This window comes from Tursiops truncatus, chromosome 11 (assembly GCF_011762595.2).
Source record: "Tursiops truncatus isolate mTurTru1 chromosome 11, mTurTru1.mat.Y, whole genome shotgun sequence".
Lineage (NCBI taxonomy): Eukaryota > Metazoa > Chordata > Mammalia > Artiodactyla > Delphinidae > Tursiops > Tursiops truncatus.
The window spans coordinates 95,842,225-95,861,184 of record NC_047044.1 but is presented as its reverse complement, the minus strand read 5'-3'; the positions used below and the strand labels follow the sequence as shown (position 1 = coordinate 95,861,184).

The 18,960-nt window shown below is 57.9% G+C and overlaps 2 protein-coding genes and 1 non-coding gene across 5 annotated transcripts; all 3 read left to right on the top strand.

The window, feature by feature from the left end:
- The first annotated feature begins 306 nt into the window (after positions 1-306).
- On the top strand, positions 307-2,441 carry C11H12orf57 (chromosome 11 C12orf57 homolog). Its single transcript, XM_004314760.4, has 3 exons — positions 307-979; positions 1,278-1,454; positions 2,213-2,441. Exons 1-3 carry the CDS (start codon positions 928-930, stop codon positions 2,362-2,364), a joined length of 381 nt encoding a protein of 126 aa, XP_004314808.1. The 5' UTR covers positions 307-927; the 3' UTR covers positions 2,365-2,441.
- On the top strand, positions 608-669 carry LOC117314348 (U7 small nuclear RNA). The gene has a single exon (XR_004529097.1). It is a non-coding gene; the product is annotated as a U7 small nuclear RNA (small nuclear RNA).
- A 549-nt stretch (positions 2,442-2,990) lies between the features above and the next one.
- Positions 2,991-18,030, top strand: PTPN6 (protein tyrosine phosphatase non-receptor type 6). 3 transcript variants are annotated; one of them, XM_033867078.2, is made up of 16 exons: positions 2,991-3,127; positions 8,157-8,279; positions 8,478-8,672; positions 11,145-11,334; positions 11,491-11,607; positions 11,694-11,807; positions 11,964-12,060; positions 12,442-12,521; positions 12,696-12,845; positions 14,246-14,377; positions 14,489-14,643; positions 16,667-16,734; positions 16,835-16,986; positions 17,084-17,175; positions 17,532-17,672; positions 17,801-18,030. In XM_033867078.2, the coding sequence occupies exons 1-15, from the start codon at positions 3,114-3,116 to the stop codon at positions 17,644-17,646; spliced, it is 1,794 nt and encodes a 597-aa protein (XP_033722969.1). In that variant the 5' UTR covers positions 2,991-3,113; the 3' UTR covers positions 17,647-17,672; positions 17,801-18,030. The 3 variants fall into 3 exon arrangements, with proteins under 3 accessions (XP_033722969.1, XP_033722970.1, XP_033722971.1); XM_033867079.2 differs by having other exon boundaries at positions 2,992-3,127; positions 17,841-18,030; XM_033867080.2 differs by lacking the exon at positions 2,991-3,127 and adding an exon at positions 7,922-8,078.
- Positions 18,031-18,960: the final 930 nt, after the last annotated feature.

Here is an 18,960-nt window from a genome sequence, read left to right as displayed (position 1 = left end):
AGCTCTAGGCAACTACGCAGACTTGGGAGGCACTTCTGCCACTGGCCCCACAGTTAGGGGCCACCGGAGACTTGCATCTTTTCCGTAGGACAGTTGGAAATGGTGTTGAAGCGGAGGTGCAGGGGGCGTGCCTGCTATAAGTTTAAGCGTTCAGAACGCAGGAGTTTTAACCACCCTATAGTTCGAGGAGGGAGTGGGTGACAATTTCAAACGCCCGGAAGGGAAAGGAAATTAGAGGGCGTTAGCTTCCCCCCCACCCCACCCCACCCCGACACAAGGCCATTTTCGGAAAGCGCGGGAGCTGCTTTAACGCCAAGCTTTTACTGCTGCGAATCCTTGTCTACGTTCTTAAAAACTAAAGGGGTGTGACTGGCTTCTTCCTGAGCCAATCGGCATAGAGTTATTTGCATAGGCCTGTACCAAACGTTCACAAACTCTAGAAACGGATGATTTAAGAGCGTTCTTTTCAATACTGTTTTCCCTTCTGAAAGCTGCAGTGTGCCCTGTTGCTTGTATAGCAGTAAAGATTAGGAAATGCCATGGGACCTCACCCTCACCAATAGTGGAGTTGGTGGACATGCCACCTTCTCTCCAGGGCGTGTTCCGGTAGTGTTACAGCTCTTTTAGAATTTGTCTAGTAGGTTTTCTGGTTTTTGCCGGAAAACCCCCCACCATACAGTTTGTCTTTAACAATAGAATAATTTTAAGTAAGCTGTAAGAATTTCAGATTGTAGGTTAGCTCACTGTTCTCACGACGAGCTCGTTATTGGTTGTTAAAAATGGAGAAATGGAAGCGGTACCGTGAGGTTTCCGGCATAAGCTGATGCAATTTCCCTATCGCCCCACCCGCTGGGAGAGCCGCTCTAGGATATTGCTTGTTTCTCCTGGCTGTTTCTCGAGCGCGGTTGCACGTGTATCTTTTGTTCTATGGCGACCGCCTCTGCTCAAGCTGCAGCGTTGAGCGCCGAGCAGGCCAAGGGTGAGAAACCTTTTAGTTGTCGGGTGGGATTCTTGCTAAAGTAGAGTGCGGGAAAAAGATCTGGGGCGAGAGAAATGGCTGCGTTCGCTGGGAAATGCGGGTACTCGGTACCATACTCTGTCAATTAACAAGGGTCCTTGCTCCTGGAGCGAGAGATTCGGAGGCCGAGTTCCTTGGGTTACTATGGTTTCAGTCCGTTAAATAATTCCCTGCCCTCTTTCTTGTGTTTTCGGCTGGGCCCGCCGGCCGTGCGCCGATGCGTACCCGGGACTTCTTCCGGGATGCGTCTGTTGCACAGTGGTCCTGGCCGAGGTGATCCAGGCGTTCTCGGCGCCGGAGAACGCCGTGCGCATGGACGAGGCTCGGGACAACGCGTGTAACGACATGGGCAAGATGCTGCAATTCGTGCTGCCCGTGGCCACGCAGATTCAGCAGGAGGTTATCAAAGCTTATGGCTTCAGCTGCGACGGGGAAGGTGGGTCGGACGGGGATGGAGGAGAGAGCGATGGATCCCTTGGGTCTCCGAGCCGTAATCCCTTTTCTCGCCACACGGCGGCAGCCACACTCTAATAGTATTGGTACTCTGAGACCAGGGTCTGTTCATGAACTTGAGCCAAGCGAAGTCTGAAGTGAGCTTTCTAGTTACCATTAATTATACTGTTACACCATTTTAAGATGAGGAAACAGACTCTAGAAAGTGCCAGAGGTCACAGCCGAGTTGGACCTGAAACCCGTTCTGACGGCTTGTAGTGAGGTGTCTGCATGACAGTACAGTTCTGCAGCCCCTCCAAGGTGTTTCAACTCTTTTCTGTTTGAGGGTTGGCAGTTCAATTTCCTTGGGGAGATCAGGGTCTTCCCCAAGGGTGTTTACTGATTCGGCCCAACTGGCCCATGGCCCTCCTGTTCCTGGTTCTGGACTGGTGATCTTGTGGGTGTGTATCCTTTGGGGTCCTTTGACTAAAGTGCTAAAATGGTTCACCTGATGGTGGGCAGCACCCTGCTTCGGGATATTTTCATTCACTGCATCACAGCCAGTTGTGCCCCAGTGTAGACCAGGAAGTAGTTGATCCAAACCACACAGGGCAGAGGCCTGCATATGTCTTGTTTTGCAGACAGCTACCTGGGGCCAGAGCCAGAGTAGCCAGCGACTCCGGCTCAGGCTGCCCCCTCCTGCCATCTTGGGCACATCCGTCCGCTGGGGGTGTGGACTGATGCTCCTGTTTCCCTTCGCAGGTGTCCTTAAGTTTGCCCGCTTGGTCAAGTCTTACGAAGCCCAGGATCCCGAGATTGCCAGCCTGTCGGGCAAGCTGAAGGCGCTGTTCCTGCCGCCTATGACCCTGCCGCCCCACGGGCCTGCTTCGGGTGGCAGTGTGGCCGCCTCCTGAGGGTTGGCCCTCCCGTGGCACTGCTGGGGAAGGGAAGACCTTGGTGTTCCGGAGGATATAAATGTGCCTGTGACTTAGCCTTGCCGTCTGTCTTTTGTGACCCTGACAACCTCTGCGTCCTGGCCTGATGCGCTCTGCCTTTCGGGCTGCTCCATCTTCCTGTCCAGGTCCTCCCTGTGCTCCTGCTGGGCCCAACCAGCTCCGGGGCAGAGTGGGAGGGGCCGGCCCCTCAACGCCCTGGGTTGGGGGGCCCTGCACAGGCAGCCCCGCCTCTGAGGAGTGGGGCTTCCTGGGCTTTTCCTGAGGCCCCTTGGCTTCTGTGTGCTGGGAGGCTCCCCCATTGGTTGGTGCTCCCTTGGCCAGGGTTACTTCCTGGTCTCTGCCCGCAGCACCCATCCTCCCTCAGCTCCGTCGGCCGGAGCGCCAGGTGGAGCTCCAGGTGGCTCCTCCCTTCCCCAGGGAAGGAGGCGGGGCACAGGCAGGCGGCGCTGGACCGCGGCGTGGGGCTGGAGAGAGAAGCCAGCTGCTGTGGGCGGTCTAAGGCCAGCCCCTCCCCACCTGTCCCTTTTCCGGGTTTATTAAGTCCAGGGGCTTGTCCCTGTGGCATCTTGGCCTGGCGGGCAGCATCGAGAGGAAAGTGGCTGAGTTCTGAGTGTTCTTCCTCACCTTGGGCCACTGCACGGCTGCGGCTCGGGCTCAGCCCCGCCCCCTGTGGCCATCTGCCTGTGACTCGCTACCCCTCTCGGGAAATGCTGTCCCATGGGTAAGTCCCCTGCTCTGCTTGCATATCATGGTCCTCTGTTCATTTGGGAGGGAGGGGCAGTATTCCTGCTCACTCCTGACAGGTGTGTGACCACGAGTGCGACCTGCCTCTGCCCCCTGCCCTGGGTCTGCTTCCCCGAAAGATGTCAGGAACTCCGGGCTCATTCGTAGCCCTCCGCACCACCAGCCCCCTTCTCTAGCACTTTCTCCATGACAGATGAATATTTCTTCTCACCATTGCACTTCTCCCTTCACCCTCTGGTCCCCTGCTTCTGCCATCTGCTTAGGATCTGTCCCCCTGGGGAGCCCACGTCACCTGAATGAAACATTACACGTCTGAAAGGCAAATCTGAGAAGGCTCCCCTGTTCCCACTAAACTTCCCAGTATCCTTCATTCAGATTTCCTTCAGTTTCCCTGCACTCCTCTGCCTCAATTCATTCAACAGATACCTGTTGAGCATCTGTTATACGCCAGGTGCTTTTTAAGGTGCTCTGCCAATACTGTAGCAAACAAGAGAGACATGGTCCCTGCTCTCACAGAGCTTCACTCACTCCAGTGGAAGGTGACAGACTGCCCAAGGAACCCACTAAGTAGGATAATTGCAGGTTCTCAGAAGTGTTACCCAGAAAATGAAACAGCTTCACGTGCTAGTAAGTGACTGCGGTGCCAGTGGCGTCACTGGCTGGAGGGGGCAGGGAGGGCTTTCCTGAGGAGGTGACACAGGAGGGGGAGCCAGGCTCCAGTGCCCCTGGGCGGAGGGAACGGCCAGTGCAAAGGCCCTGCTGTGAGAACAAACTAAAGGACAGTGCCTGCAGCAGAGCAGGCCAGTGGGGAGGGCCGGGACAGACCAGGCCTTGCTGGAGTTTGGATGCTCCAGTGAGGACCTGCTTGGCGTGTTGGTGAGTTGATGGGTTGGTCACCCCCGAGTCCTGCAGGTTCTTGCTTCTCACACTGACATCTGCCCTGGGGTGGGCCCTGCCTCCCCCAGTGCACACCTTGTCTCCTTCAGCCCTGATGTCAAGGTTTTGATTGAGTTGCCTGGTCCCTGATCCCTTCCGCACTCCCGCCTCGGTCGTTTTCCTACCACGTGGTTGGCAAGGCCTCTCCTGGGACAGAGTCCTTCCTTGGGTCCCCAGCCTGCCCCTGTGAGACCCTCTGCCGTGGGTCCCAGCCTCTGAGAGCAGCTCAGCTCAGCCACAGTGCCCTGCTCACACCCAGCGCTGCCACAGTGGGTCCTGTGCCTGCCACCCGGGTGCCTTTGCAGATCCTGCCTCTGCAGGAGCGCCGGCCCCTGTGGCCTCCTCATGGGCTGTGCCAGTGCCCTGCCTCCTCCAGCAGTGGCTGGTGTGGTGGGAAGGGCAGTGGCCTCACATCAGACAGCCTTGGTTGGTTTGTTGCCTTCCCCTTACTAGCTTGTGACCTTGGGCAAGTTACTTCTCTGAGGCTTAGTTTGTGTTTCTAAAATTGGGCTAATGAGACCTACTAATAATGTTGGCCTGTGGATTAATAATGCCACATAGAAGGTGTTCGTGCCAAAAACTTACTTCATGTTGGTCTTTTGTATCCGTATTTGGGAAATATTGTTAAGCTCATTTATCAGGTAGGGATACTGAGGCTCAGGGAACTTCAAGAACTTTCTAGATATTATTTCACCTTCTTTGCTCTTCCAGACTGCCTGTCTTTCTGCATCCCCCCTTGATCTTCATCTCTACCTTTATTTCCTTGCTTTCCAAGTGAATAATTTTCTCTTCGGAATTAGTAGACCCTCTCTTTTGTAACTCTCAGCTTCCTCGAGCCTGTTTTCCTCCCTTAAAAAAAAATTCAGAAAAATAACTCCTACATCACAGGGATGTCTGAGGCCCAAATGGGATTGTGTGTGTGTGTGTGCAAGTGCTCTGTGAACTCCAGAGCACTTATGTCAAGGGAAGGGAGGTGCTTCTTATTTATTTTCGTGCCAGAGGACAGCAGAGACAGTACATCTCATCCTGGTGTCTTCCTGTCTTCTGGCTTGACCCCCTTCAGAGAAATGCCTGCTGCTTCCGTGGTCAGGAGTTTCTGGGTTCTTAGTTAGTTTCTCTCCACCAAGTGGTGTAAAAGCTTCAGAAGGAGAGTGGCCTGTGGCCAGGGCGCAGGGAGTGTTCAGTGTCGAGCATGGACCTGCAGCTTCGTGTGTGGTCAGGATGTGGTGTCCACGTGTGGGTGTTTGCACCCAACCAGGTACGTGCGTAGATGGACGTGGATATGGTGAGGTGTACGTAGTGGGGCTGTGTGTGCATAAGTGGATGCTTGTGTGCTGTGTGTGTGCGCGTGTGTGTATACTCGTCTGTATATGACGAGTAGGGTGTGCGTGTGTAGGACCGGACCTGGGCTTGGGACCAAGTATGTGCCTGGGTCCGGATGAGCTTGGTTATTGGACACATACTCTGTGCGAGGCATGGAGCTAAGTTTTGACCCCTTGGAGGTGAGCTAGACTGGCAGCGGACCCCCTGTGGTGGAGAAGGCGATGTCCACCTCCTTCTTGCCCCCTGCTGTGGGGGTGAGTTCATGGTCTTTCAGGGCGGCTGTCCAAGACTGGAGGTAGTCAGTGTTAGACCATGCAATAAACAGACCAAGCAAGGCTCCCAGGGCCCCAGAAAGAGGTGGAAAAAAGAAGCCCTTCTTGGGGTGGGGGGGAAATTGATGTTCAAAAAATGATAAAGTAGCCAACATAAGAAAATAGACTTTGGTTGGGCTGGAGCACTTTGTTATTTATTTTCCTTACTTTTTGAGGCACAGCATACGTCACGTGCATGAATATTGAACATCACATTTATTCCGTGTATAAACCACCCAGATCGCGATGTAGAGCATGCCCAGTACCGCAGAAGTGTCCCAGGAGTTGCCACCTCCCAGTCAGTTTACTTATTTTTATAAAGGTAATACGTGCCCATGATATAACCTTCAAAAAGGTGGAAGGGAGAAGGAAAGGTCCCTCCCAGCCCTCTCCTCCAGCCACCTGGTCCCCCTCCCTAGGGAAGCCACCAACAGGAGTTTCTTGCATCTGTTTCGTTGGGCTTCTTTCCTCTTGCTTTGGTTTGTATTTGGAATTACAGGGAGCATGGCAAGCTTTTAGTGTTTAGGGCCTCTCCAGGTCAACCGGCCCTGAGAATAAGCCCTGGAAGGCCCTGCGCCCCCAGCCCCAGTCCCAGGAGACAGGCCTCTGGTCAGAGTCCTGAACTCCAGTGGATTCAGACCAGACCCCCTTGGCAAGAACCTACAGCTCAGGCATAGGGTGGACGCACCCATGGGGGCTGGTGGCTCTGCCCACACCTGCTTCCCTAGGTCTGCTCCTTACCTGACTGCAGGGTTGGGGCCAGATGGATGGGCCAAAGCCTGAGGACAAGAAGCAGAGAAGGTGCAAGTTGGACAGGGCATAGGGGTCATTCTGTCTATCCCTCTGCCCCAGGGCACCTCTTCAGCTATGTGTGTCAAGGGAGGGGAGGGCATCCCTCTGTAGGCATCTTCCTGGCCTTGGCAATTACGGAGTCTCCCCCTCCCACTGCGACCCTAATGGAAGAGTCTCCCAACCTCTGTTCTTTATTTTTTAGCTTTTTATTTTTATTTTACTTTTTAAAATATTTATTTATTTATTTTTTGGCTGCGTCAGGATTTAGTTGGGGCATGCGGGCTCTTCGCTTAAGTTGCGGTGCGTGTGCGGACTTCTCTCTAGTTGTGGCACGCGTGGCATGTGAGATCTTAGTTCCCCAACCAGGGATCGAACTGGCGTCCCCTGCATTGCAAGATGGAGTCATTTTTTTAAAAATTTATTTTTAATTATTTTATTTTATTTATTTGTTTTTGGCTGCATTGGGTCTTCGTTGCTGCACGCGGGCTTTCTCTAGTTGCGGCGAATGGGGCTACTCTTTGTTGCGGTGTGCGGGCTTCTCACTGCGGTGTCTTCTCTTGTTGCAGAGCATGGGCTCTAGGCGCGTGGGCTCAGCAGTTGTGGCTCGCAGGCTCTAGAAAGCAGGCTCAGTAGTTGTGGCGCACGGGCTTAGTTGCTCTGCAGCATGCGGGATCTTCCCAGACCAGGGCTCGGACCCGTGTCCCCTGCATTGGCAGGCGGATTCTTAACCACTGCGCCACCAGGGAAGCCCCAGCTCTTTATTTTTTTATTGGAGTACAGTTCCAACCTCTGTTCTTTGAAGCCCTGAGTCCTGGCATACAGTAGCTAAAATCACTGGCTTTGGAACCAGGCCGTCTGGTTTGCATCCTGGCACCGCCACTTACTGACTGTGTGACCCTGGGCGAGCTCCCTACACGCCCTGAGCCCCAGGTTCCTTGTCTGGAAAATGGGGATAACGAAGGTACATGCTTCATGGGGCTATGGTGATGACACATCAGATAAGGCATGTAAATATCATACAGGACAGTGCCTGGCATACAGACTCCATTAGTGACAGTTGCCACCGTCACCATCATCGGTGGCATGGACCAGGGAAGGCTGCGTGGAAGTGGCTGGCGGAGCAGGAGTAGACGGCGCGTGACTGGGCGGCTTCCCACGTGCCGAGCATGATCTGTGCCCGGAGTGCGCCAGGCGCACGTGTGTCCTTACTCGGGTGTCCCCCCATGTGTGGAGGGCCTCGCTCCCGAGGCTTTTGATGACAGGCGTGTGGGAAGTGGGCCCCCCCGCGCCCACTGCCACCCCGCGCAGCTTCTCCCCACTCTGCTCTAAAACGAGAAGTACAGTGAGTTCCCCCAAGGGGTCGGCCGCGCCCCTTCCTGTCCCCGCCCTGCCGGCTGCCCCAGGCCAGTGGAGTGGCAGCCCCAGAACCAGGACGGCAGTGGTGAGGTGACCTGGGCGCTGAGAGCCTCGGGAGGCTTAGCCCCAGCGTTCTCCACCTGCCCGGACTCAGCAGCTCCACCCTGTTGCCTGCACCCCCTTCCCCCCGGGCACCCCCAGGATGGTGAGGTAAGGGCCGGGGACCCTGGGTAGGCAGGAGGTGGGGTGCCCCAGGGCCCTCTCCTCACTGCCCTCCTGGCCTCCCAGGTGGTTTCACCGAGACCTCAGTGGGCTGGATGCCGAGACCCTGCTCAAGGGCCGAGGGGTCAACGGGAGCTTCCTGGCTCGGCCCAGTCGCAAGAACCAGGGCGACTTCTCCCTCTCCGTCAGGTGGGTGGCCCGAGGCTCTAGCCGGGGCCAGGACTTGGCCTCTCACTCTGGTTGCCCAGGCCCCAGCACGCCCGGGCCCTGTGTGTGTCCAACCCGCCCCCGTGTGCGCTCCCTGCCCAGGACCCCCGCCCATCCCCCACGCCGTCCCCACCTCCGCTCTCGCATCCACTGGCGTCACCTCCGCCCGGTGCCCTGCAGGGTGGGGGATCAGGTGACCCACATTCGGATCCAGAACTCGGGGGATTTCTACGACCTGTATGGAGGGGAGAAGTTCGCGACGCTGACAGAGCTGGTGGAGTACTACACGCAGCAGCAGGGCGTCCTGCAGGACCGCGATGGTACCGTCATCCACCTCAAGTACCCGCTGAACTGCTCAGACCCCACCAGTGAGAGGTGAGGGGCTTCGCGCCCTGGCCCAGCCCACGGAGAGGAGGGCTGGCCTCCACCCCAAGTGCCCCTCCCCCCCCCCGCCCCCGCCCCCGCTCCTTCTCAGGGCTCTGTGGGGCCTCTTCCCTCCATGTGATCCTGGGGCCCCTTTCCAGCAACCACTGAGGAAGCAAGAGAAGGTCCCCTCGCCCTTCTCCAGGGTCCCTGTCTGCCAGCAGCGCAGGCTCTACTAGTGCCCGAGAGGCCACTTCTCGTGGCTGTGTTCCCAGCAGTCTGGCTCTGTTGTTAGAAAGAGCTTCTTCTTACCTGGAACAGAATCTGCCCTCCTGTAACTGTTCCCTCCCCAGCAGGGGTTAATACAGGGACAGGCTGATGTTGAGGAACAGCGTAGGGGCCAGCGTTTATGAGGACACTTAGTGCCTCATCTCAGCAACCCGTGAGGACGGGTCTGCCCTCTTGGGCTGGGTGGAGCTGGACGAGTCCCTTGACCAGAACCCAGATCATTGAAAACTGTGTGATGGGTGTGTAAGGGGCCTAGTACCTGGGCACAGGGTAATACTCCAGGCATCTTTTTGGCTCCAAAGATGTGGTCCCCAAAACTGGGTTGGCTACTTCCCATGCAGTCTCCCCAGTGCACGGGTGGAGGGTGGTGGGACCCTAACACTCAGCAGGACATGGTGGCTCATGTTATAGCTTCATCTCCATGACAGCTCCCATTGAGGGGAAGGGCAGCTGAACAACTCTGGGGTGTTTTTTTTTTCACACTCCTAGGGCCAAGTCAACTTGCCCTTGTCCTGTATTTGTGTATCGACGGTTGAAATGATTCTGAACTTGGATTCTGTCCGCTTTCAGTCTCTCTGACATGCATGCCTCCCAGCGCGCATTCATATTCTTTTCAAGTCAGTGATTGAAACTTAGTCCTGGATGAGGCTGAGATAAAGGCCCTGGGCCCCCCCCCCGGAGACCTCTTTCCCGTGAACATGAAGCCACTGATCCCCTTCCTGTGAAGCTACCTCTTCTAGGAGGGAAGCCACATTGATGACCTTGCTGGTGGCTGCCCTTTCTTGCCCTTTTCCTGCACCCCACCTGCAACATTCATGGGGATTTTCCACCCAGACTCTCTTGAGCTCTTCATGTCCTGGCTTCCTCCTCGTCCTGGCCAGGATCTGCCCTGCTGGCTGCTGCAGGAAGAGGGTGGAGCTGGAAGAGGGATGGAGCTGAGCAGACCCCCTGGGAGGGGCCTGAGGCCTGGGTTCCAACTGGGGCTGGGAGAAGTCGAGGACTGAGGATCGAGGGAATCAAGACCAGGGCAGCTGACTCCAAGAGGCCCTTTTGGTTACCCGTGCCAGGATGCCTGGGCTCACCCTTGACCCTGGGAGTGTGTGGAGGAGGCTCTTTCTCCAAACCTCCACTTGTGTTCTCGCAGCTGCCCCACCCCCTCTGTGGGAATTTGCATTTGTCCCCTCACTGGCTAGCTCTCCCCTGTGGTCAGCCTGACATTTGCATGGAAACTTCCTCATCCTGGGGCCTGGGGGAAGCGGGTTAGCCCCCTCTCCATAGCCCTGGGGACCTGGCCTATCCCCGAGTGATGGGATGGGGTGGCCCAGGGGGTCCTGGACAGGGCAGGAGACTCTGGAAGTCTCTGAGCTGCAGTCTCCTTGGGGCAGGAGTGAGATGGGGCGGGACAGACTGGCCCCCTCCCTCCTTCTCCCCGTTCCTGCGGTTGGAAAATGCCCCCCCTCCCCTGGTCCCTGGGCTGAGGAAACCTCACAACCTCACTTCTCACTCTCTCCCCAGAAGGAGTTTTGTGTTTTTTCCATCACGTGGTTTCCTGTGGGGCTGGGCATTGCGGGGCTACAGTTTCCTCCTGGGAAGGGGGTGTGCTTTGGGGAAAGGTCCTAGTTCTGCTTTCTGCCCCTCTGAGCCCCTCTGAGCCCCTCTAACAGCTCGTTCAGTGACATCATCCCAGGCACCCCAGAGCCCCCAAACCACTCTTACCCAGCGGGGTTGTCTGCCTTCCCGGCCCCCCGGGGGACTTCTCCCCATTATGCCTCCCTTGTGACTTCCGTCTCTCCATCCCCAGCCCTGTGGGGTTTGGCCTCTGCATTTGTTCCCCTAGCCCAGCCCTGTCTTTCATGGAGACCCTTCCTGGATTTCTCCCCTCCAAGTATTCTGCATATGGCCTGCCTGTCTGCCTTTGTCTTAAACTTTCAGAGGTGGGCCTGCTTAGAAGTCCTGAGGCTCGCCTCTTATCAGCAAGGGCCTTGGGCCAGTGTGCAATCACCCAGCCTCAGTTTCTTCATCTGCAGAATGGGTAGTATCTACCTCTCAGCATTTCTGTGATGGTGGTGGGTTTGAAAGCATATAGCAGAGTGCCTGCACGTGGCAGGTGCCTGGTTTCCCTGCCCCCTCCGTGAATGTCTACCCAGCACCTGCCCCTGGCCTCGGTCTCACCTCCCCGGGTGCTGTCTTCTCTAGGTGGTACCATGGCCACATGTCTGGAGGGCAGGCAGAGACACTGCTGCAGGCCAAGGGTGAGCCCTGGACTTTTCTCGTGCGTGAAAGTCTCAGCCAGCCTGGAGATTTTGTGCTGTCCGTGCTCAGCGACCAGCCCAAGGCTGGGCCGGACTCCCCTCTCAGAGTCACCCACATCAAGGTCATGTGTGAGGTAAGGCATCTGGGTAGTGGGGCGGCATCCTGCTGGGGGTCCATCTGTGCGCCAGCGTTGCCTGTGGGGAGGGTCAGCCCGGGCTTCGGTCTGAGGCTGGGGGTCCAGGGAGGGAGACTCGGGTCCTGAGAGGTGGCCTGACTCGGCCCCCCTCAGGGTGGACGCTACACAGTGGGCGGTTCGGAGACCTTCGACAGCCTCACGGACCTGGTGGAGCATTTCAAGAGGACGGGGATCGAGGAGGCCTCGGGCGCCTTCGTCTACCTGCGGCAGGTGAGGGGTGGGCCAGGCTGCCTCCTTCCTTCCCCTGAGCTTCTGAGCTCTAGAAGCGGCTGACTTCTCGCCCTCCCTCGCCCCAGCCGTACTATGCCACGAGGGTGAACGCAGCTGACATTGAGAACCGGGTCTTGGAACTGAACAAGAAGCAGGAGTCGGAGAACACAGCCAAGGCTGGCTTCTGGGAGGAGTTTGAGGTGTGTGAGGGGGCCAGCAGGGCAAAGGGCCTGGGGTCCCAGGCAGACCCCGTCCCCTCTCTCCCCACCCCTTCCACTGATCTGCCCCACGTCCTCGCCAGCCGTGGATGGCCTTCTCCAGGGCCTGGGGCTCCATTTCCCCCTCTTGCCCCACAGAGTCTGCAGAAGCAGGAGGTGAAGAACTTGCACCAGCGGCTGGAAGGGCAGCGGCCAGAAAACAAGAGCAAGAACCGTTACAAGAACATCCTTCCGTGTGAGTGCCCTATCCCTGGGCAGCCTCCAGCCCTCCCACATCCATTCACCCAGGAGACTCCCCTTCCGCCAGCTGGCCTCGCCCCATCTCAGAGGGCCTCTTCCTCCAGCTCAAGGGGGGACCCCTCTCCACCCGCAATAGCCTCCCCTCCTCCAAAAAGCCTCTGCTCCTCCCAGAGGGGCCTCCGGCACCCCACCCCCACCCCCTTCTTCCTCTGAAACCTCCAGCCCCACCCCACACAGATCCCTCCCCCCATACAGATCCCCCATCCCTGCCTGCCCGCAGGGCTCTGAGAGCTCATGGCTTCTGGGCAAGAAAGGCCTGGAAACTCAGGAAGGGTCTGACCCATGCCTTTCTTGCTTCCTCTCTGCTCACTCCCAGTCGACCACAGCCGAGTTGTCCTGCAGGGACGCGACAGTAACATCCCTGGGTCCGACTACATTAACGCCAACTACGTCAAGGTGGGTGTGCCCGCCGGTCATGGGGGAGGGGGGGCTGGGCCCTGGGGACCCCCGTTCGTGGGGGGGCTGGGTCCAAACATGCACGGGCGAAGCCAGAGCTGTTGCCTTGGGTGGCTGAGTGTGGCAGGGGTGCGAGGGGCTCACAGTCCTGCGTGTCTCTGCACCCGCGTCCAGAACCAGCTGCTAGGCCCTGATGAGAATGCTAAGACCTACATCGCCAGCCAGGGCTGCCTGGAGGCCACAGTCAACGACTTCTGGCAGATGGTGTGGCAGGAGAACACCCGTGTCGTCGTCATGACCACCCGGGAGGTGGAGAAGGGCCGGGTAAGCCAAGCCACGTGCCATGAGCCCCCCAGTGGTCGCCCGCCACCATTAAGCCAAAGAGACTTGGGGCACCTCGGAGGGCAAGGGTCCTACCTTGTTGGGAAACTGAGGCACGAGGTCTGGGTACACGCTGACTCCCGGATCCCCGCTTCCCACCCTGGGCTCCCCTGACCACCAGACCCAGATTTCCAGTGGCCTCTTTCCTTAAAGTGTCCCTCTGTTCCGCTCTGGGCAGCAGCCCTTCCTGTTCTCTTGGCCTCATAATACTGTCTGGAGTCAACCCCAAACCCTCACGCCACAGGCAAGCTACCTCCCTGCCTGCAGGCTGCCCCCTTCCCACGGCACCCTCTGCAGTGGAGTGGCCATGACCTGTGCAGAGCACACACTGCACCAGGCTGCTCCCTCTGAGAACCCTGCCATGGCTCCCAGCTGCCTTCAGAGCAGTCACACTGCCGGACCTGGCGCTCAGGCCTGGTGGCTGCCCTCCAGCCCTCGCTGCCTCTGACCGGCCAGGGTCCCTAAGGTTTCCATGCCTCTGCACGAGCTCATTTCCGCTAGGGACTGACTTCCTGGCTCTGCACTCTCTCTGCCTCACAGACTCCTCGCTTTTTCTTTTTTCCTTTCTTTCTTTCTTTTCGGTTGCATTGGTTCTTCGTTGCTGCGTGTGGGCTTTCTCTAGTTGCAGCGAGCGGGGGCTACTCTTCGTTCGTTGCAGTGTGCGGGCTTCTCATTGCAGTGGCTTCTCTTTGTTGTGGAGCACGGGCTCTAGGCACGCGGGCTGCAGTAGTTGTGGCATGTGGACTCAGTAGTTGTGGCTCACGGGCTCTAGAGCGCAGGCTCAGTAGTTGTGGCGCACGGGCTTAGTTGCTCCGCGGCATGTGGGATCTTCCCGGACCAGGGCTCGAACCCGTGTTCCCTGCATTGGCAGGTGGATTCTTAACCACTGTGCCACCAGGGGAGCCCGACTCCTCGTTTTGTGAAGACCCAGCTCAAATGCTCCCTCCTCTGTGAAGCTGTCCCTGATTTCCTCCGTTCCCAAGAGGGAGGATTAGTCTCTCCCTCCCCCCAGCTCCTCAGCGGCTCTGGTCCCCCGCTCACCTATCTCTCTGTGAGCTCCTGTAGACACAGGGGCACAGGCTGCGTTTTACTTGTGTCTAACTCCAGCCCGGTTTGCACAGCTTCAGGTTCAGTGCGTGTGCCAGCCAACGTGCACTGAATGACTTGTTAAGTGGCTGGTGAGGTCTCACCACCTGTAAGAGGCCGAGCCAGGCCCTATGTCTCTGACTCTTGGCCATTTAATTTGTTCATCCATTGGATGCTGACGGGGCCAGCGCCAGGGACTCAGGCCCTGCTCGAGGTGGGCACAGGCCTGAGTCCCCACCTTTACCCTCCCTTTTCAGAACAAATGTGTCCCATACTGGCCAGAGGTGGGCACTCAGCACGTTTATGGACTCTACGCTGTAACCAACTGCAGGGAACATGACGCAGCTGAGTACAAACTCCGCACCTTACAGGTCTCCCCGCTGGACAATGTGAGTGGCCCCTGCCCCATGCCTGGGGCCCTCCTCACACCTGTTCTCTTTGGTTGGGTCGAATGAGGCCATGCATGGGAGCAGGGGGCACTGACTATGTCCTTGACCCAGGGGGACCTGGTTCGGGAGATCTGGCACTACCAGTACCTGAGCTGGCCTGACCACGGGGTCCCCAGCGAGCCTGGGGGTGTCCTCAGCTTCCTGGACCAGATCAACCAGCGGCAGGAAAGTCTGCCTCACGCAGGGCCCATCATCGTGCACTGCAGGTGAGAATAAGAATGATGATGATGTTATTATTAATAATAATCATCAAAGTAGTAGCTGGCAAGTGAGTACTGCCGAGTGCCACGTGCACTTGTAAGCAGTTTACATATTAACTCATCTAACGCCCCCCCCCCCGGCCTCCACCTCTTCTGGGTTCCCTGATGCTGTTTTTTGTTTTGTTTTGGCCATGCCGTGTGGCGTGTGGGATCTCAGTTCCCGCACCAGGGATGGAACCCGCGCCTCCTGCATTGGGAGTGAGGAGTCTTAACCTCTGGACCACCAGGGAAGTCCCTGGGTTCCCTGATGACTCCACACCCATGGGTGGAGCTTAAGCTTGAACCAAGCCCATTGTTTGATCCTGTGCCTGGTGGGTGGGCTTCCTCAGAGACTTCCCTGGATGTAGCATCTAGTCCAACCCTGCCACATACAGATGAGGAAACAGGCCCAGCCTCTTGCCAGGTCACCGCTGGTCAGTGGGGGAGCCTGGAGCAGGGCTCACGGTAGACCCAGGTCCTGGTCACTCCTGTTTTCTCAGACGCGCCTACCCAGCCGGTGTTTCTGGTATTTCTCCTTGGGGTTGGTGTAGCTCCCCATCCCTTCTCTTTTCCATCTGCAGCCCTGGCGGCAGGCTGAGGCTTCTTCATTGCTGCGACCTATCTCTCCCTTCCCGCCAGTGCCCCCAACTCAGCCCTTGGGCTTATGCACCACTGGCTGCACTGGAGACCCTCATGTTCATGATCAGGAGACCCCATTCCTACTAAGGGGGGAAGCTGAGGGGTCAGCAAGGAGGAGCAGGTATCCCATCAGGCCTGAGGGGGATGGGAGGCAGCAGGCACAGGGTCCCGGACAGACTTGCTGCTCAAAATTCCAGCTCCTCCACTCACCAGCTGTGCGATCTTGGGCAAAGGACTTCCCTTCTCTGACCCCTGGATTCTTGTCCGTAAAATCAGGGTCTTATAGGGTTGTTGTGAGTGTGAGACCCTCTCACTGTGTCTGGAATACAGTAAATGCCCAAGAATGGGAATTGTTAATGCTTTAATAACTCACGTCAGGCAGGGAATGGGGAAATGGGAATCTGCCCTGTCCTCTGCCCTTCCAGCTCCCTCCACGTGACCCCGGGGCCGTGAGGGCTGGGGCTTCCTCCTTCTGCCCCACCAGCAATTGTGCGTCCTGGGGCAGGGCCGGGGGGCTGCGTCTGGAGGTGCCCCCTACGTGCTGCCTCAGGGACTCTGCCTCCAGGCCGTTCCCCCCCCCCTTCTTGAAATCCCCATGGCCTTAATTTAGACGTTACAGGAAGGAAGTGGGTGAGGGGGTGTTATTTTTGACAATCTGGGTTTGAAATTAGACAGTGCAACTCAGGGCATTGGCCTGACTGGCCTAGCCGAGGGGGTGGCACTGGGGTCTGTGTGCGGTCCTGAGGCTCCTGGGGTCTGTTGCAGCAGAGGGTGGGGAGAAGGCAGACTTCCTGCTGCGATGCTACTCCAAGTTGCCTGAGCCCGGTGGCTCCCGAGGCCTGCTGTCTTGGACGCTGCCCTTGCCCTGCCATCAGGATCTGAAGAAAAAGGGAAATGGAGCCTTGCCGAAAGATGCTCCCGAGGCGAGGAGGGCAGCCTCGCTGGGGCCAAGGCTGTGGGAGAGGGCCGGGGAGGCCCAGAGTACCAGGGGAGCAGGCAGGATGTGGTCGGGGAATGGGGTCCCAGACCTCCTGGGGTGGGGGGCAGAGTGAGGAGTGGAAGCAGGCGGTGGAGTGTGGTGCTGGGAAGGAAAGTGATGGGTGTCTGGGGAGCAGCGTCTTAGCACTTGAGAGCCAGCTTCTGCCCCCAGATCCCTTGGCTGGAGTGATGAGCACGGGTGCAGAGTTGGGCAGACTTCCACCCTGCCTACCTTCCCAGTGACCCTGCCTGGTTCCCTAAGCCCCGCCCCTGCCGGTGCTGTGCTGACACCCCGCCCCCGGCCCCCCCTGCCCTGCCGCCGCTTCCCGGCTAGTGCAGGCTGGGCCTCTGATGGTGCCCCTCCTCTCCGCAGCGCCGGCATTGGCCGCACCGGCACCATCATTGTCATCGACATGCTTATGGAGAGCATCTCCACCAAGGGTGAGGGTGACCTGTGGGAGATGCGGGGCAGGTGGGGGAGCGGCCCCCCGTGTCCACCACCTCTGCCCAGGGCCTGACGTCCAGCTGCCCTCCCTGCCAGGCCTGGACTGTGACATCGACATCCAGAAGACGATCCAGATGGTACGGGCCCAGCGCTCGGGCATGGTGCAGACGGAGGCGCAGTACAAGTTCATCTACGTGGCCATCGCCCAGTTCATCGAAACCACCAAGAAGAAGCTGGAGGTCATGCAGGTGCGGGCAGAGCACGGCCTGGAGGGGCCGAGGGGGGCAGTGGGCATTGCCCGGTGCTGCTGGGACCACTGGCCTCCCACCACATTTCTTCCCACAGTCCCAGAAGGGCTGGGAGTCGGAGTACGGGAACATTACCTACCCCCCAGCCATGAAGAATGCCCATGCCAGGGCCGCCCGCACCTCCTCCAAGTGAGTGGCCCCACCTCCCACCTCCCAGTGTCTGCCCCTTTCTCTTCCCCAGCCCGACCCGTCCTTTCCAGGGAGGTTCGGGTTAAAGTTCAAGCTTGGTTCTTACAAGCTGTGTTCACAAGTGTCTCCTGAGTGCCCTCCACGTGGGGCCGGTGCTAGGCACTGATGTGTGAGATGGGGCCTCTGCCCCCAAAGCAGCTTCTAGTCTAGTGTAAGGACACTGTCAGGACTGGTCTCCTTGCTCTCCTGGCCTCAGTCTGCTCACCTGTGAGATGGGGGTGGCCCCGAGGGGCTGCTGGTGCTGGAGACCCCTGCCCTGTGTCCTGACTGCCCGCACCCACCTGCCCGGCCTGCAGACACAAGGAGGACGTGTATGAGAACGTGCACAGTAAGAACAAGAAGGACGAGAAGGTGAAGAAGCAGCGGTCGGCGGACAAGGAGAAGAGCAAGGGTTCCCTGAAGAGGAAGTGAGCTGGGCCCGTCCTGGGGCGGCCATGGTACGGCCCCTCCCTGGCCTGCCCTCAGGGGCCCCCAGGCTCGGTGCTCTCCCTGGGACGGACGGGGCGGCTGCGGCCTCACCCTGTCTTCCCAACCCAACCAGACCTGTGTCTTGTCCCCCCTCCAGGTCCAACCCCGTCTTATCCCTTCCTTCCCTGTCTCTGCAGCCTCAGCCCCGTCCCTGCAGAGGCCTCCAGTGGAAGACCCAGAGCCTGAACCTCGGAGCCTGGCCCCCATTCCATTGTAATTTAAATGGCCATGTCCCCGCCTCCCTCTCCCAGCCCCTGTATATAGCCCAGCAAGGCCCCTGGCAGGGCCGGGCCCTTCTCTTGTAAATAAAGCCTCTAGGTCACTGTGTGTGGGTCTCTAACTCTGTGTGCCTGGGCGGGAGGGGGAGGCGGGCAGGGAGTGCAACATGTGGACACAGAAGGCTGGGCCTTCACAGTCTGACACACGAGTGTGAGTGTGGGTCAGCTTCCGCCGTCTCGTCCCTTTAAAGTGGAGGACGATCCTGCAAGGGTGGTCGTGAAGATCACTGAGATCAGGGATGATGAAATTCGTTACACTCTTGCTGTGTGTCAGGCGCTGTTGAAAAGACTAAAAGTGGTTATTGAACCGAGGTACCTGTAGCATTCCTATTTTACAGTGGGAGAAACTGACACAGAGAGATTAAATAACTTGCTCAAGGCCACAGGACTATTGAGCAGTGAACCTAAGATTTTATTTTAACTCAGGCCTTCTGGCCTCAGAGCCTGCATTCCTGGAGACGCAGCCAGGGTCACCCCGAGGGGGACATAACTACATTCTCTGGCCCGGACTTCTACATCCAGAAGCTAAGAAGATGGATAACAACGGCCAGTTAACACAGGCCCAGGGCCAACCTCCCTCCCCCGGGCACCTGGTGTGCAAAGGAGCGCCACGCTCCTCCCTTTCTGGGGCTACTAAGAGCCCTTAGGCCCTTGGTCAGAGTTTCAGTTTTATTTTTGTCCGCTCTTCCTTCCCCTGGGTCCACAGTGGACAACAGCGATGATTCCTTCTTTGCGTTAAGGCTTCATGTTGATTATAATGCTAGTCTCCTGGGGAGCTGAGCCTGAGAGAGTCTGACTGGGGAAGGCCCGGCTCCCTGCTGCTGGGCCAGCTGAGGCTGGGTGGTCATTCACTCAGCATACACTTTGTTTATTGAGCGTCCCTGTGTCCCAGGCACTGGAGCAGTGCTGGGGCATGATGGTGAACCCGACAGTTCCTGTCCTGGTGGGAAGGCAGACCCAGAAACAGTCCACAAACATA

Coding starts and splice junctions, on each gene's coding strand:
- C11H12orf57 (XM_004314760.4), top strand. CDS start 928: ATGGCGACCGCCTCTGCTCAAGCTGCAGCGTTGAGCGCCGAGCAGGCC. Junction 980..1,277: donor GAGCGCCGAGCAGGCCAAGG/GTGAGAAACCTT, acceptor TCTGTTGCACAG/TGGTCCTGGCCGAGGTGATC. Junction 1,455..2,212: donor CTTCAGCTGCGACGGGGAAG/GTGGGTCGGACG, acceptor TTCCCTTCGCAG/GTGTCCTTAAGTTTGCCCGC.
- PTPN6 (XM_033867078.2), top strand. Junction 8,280..8,477: donor GACTTCTCCCTCTCCGTCAG/GTGGGTGGCCCG, acceptor GGTGCCCTGCAG/GGTGGGGGATCAGGTGACCC. Junction 12,846..14,245: donor GGGAGGTGGAGAAGGGCCGG/GTAAGCCAAGCC, acceptor CTCCCTTTTCAG/AACAAATGTGTCCCATACTG.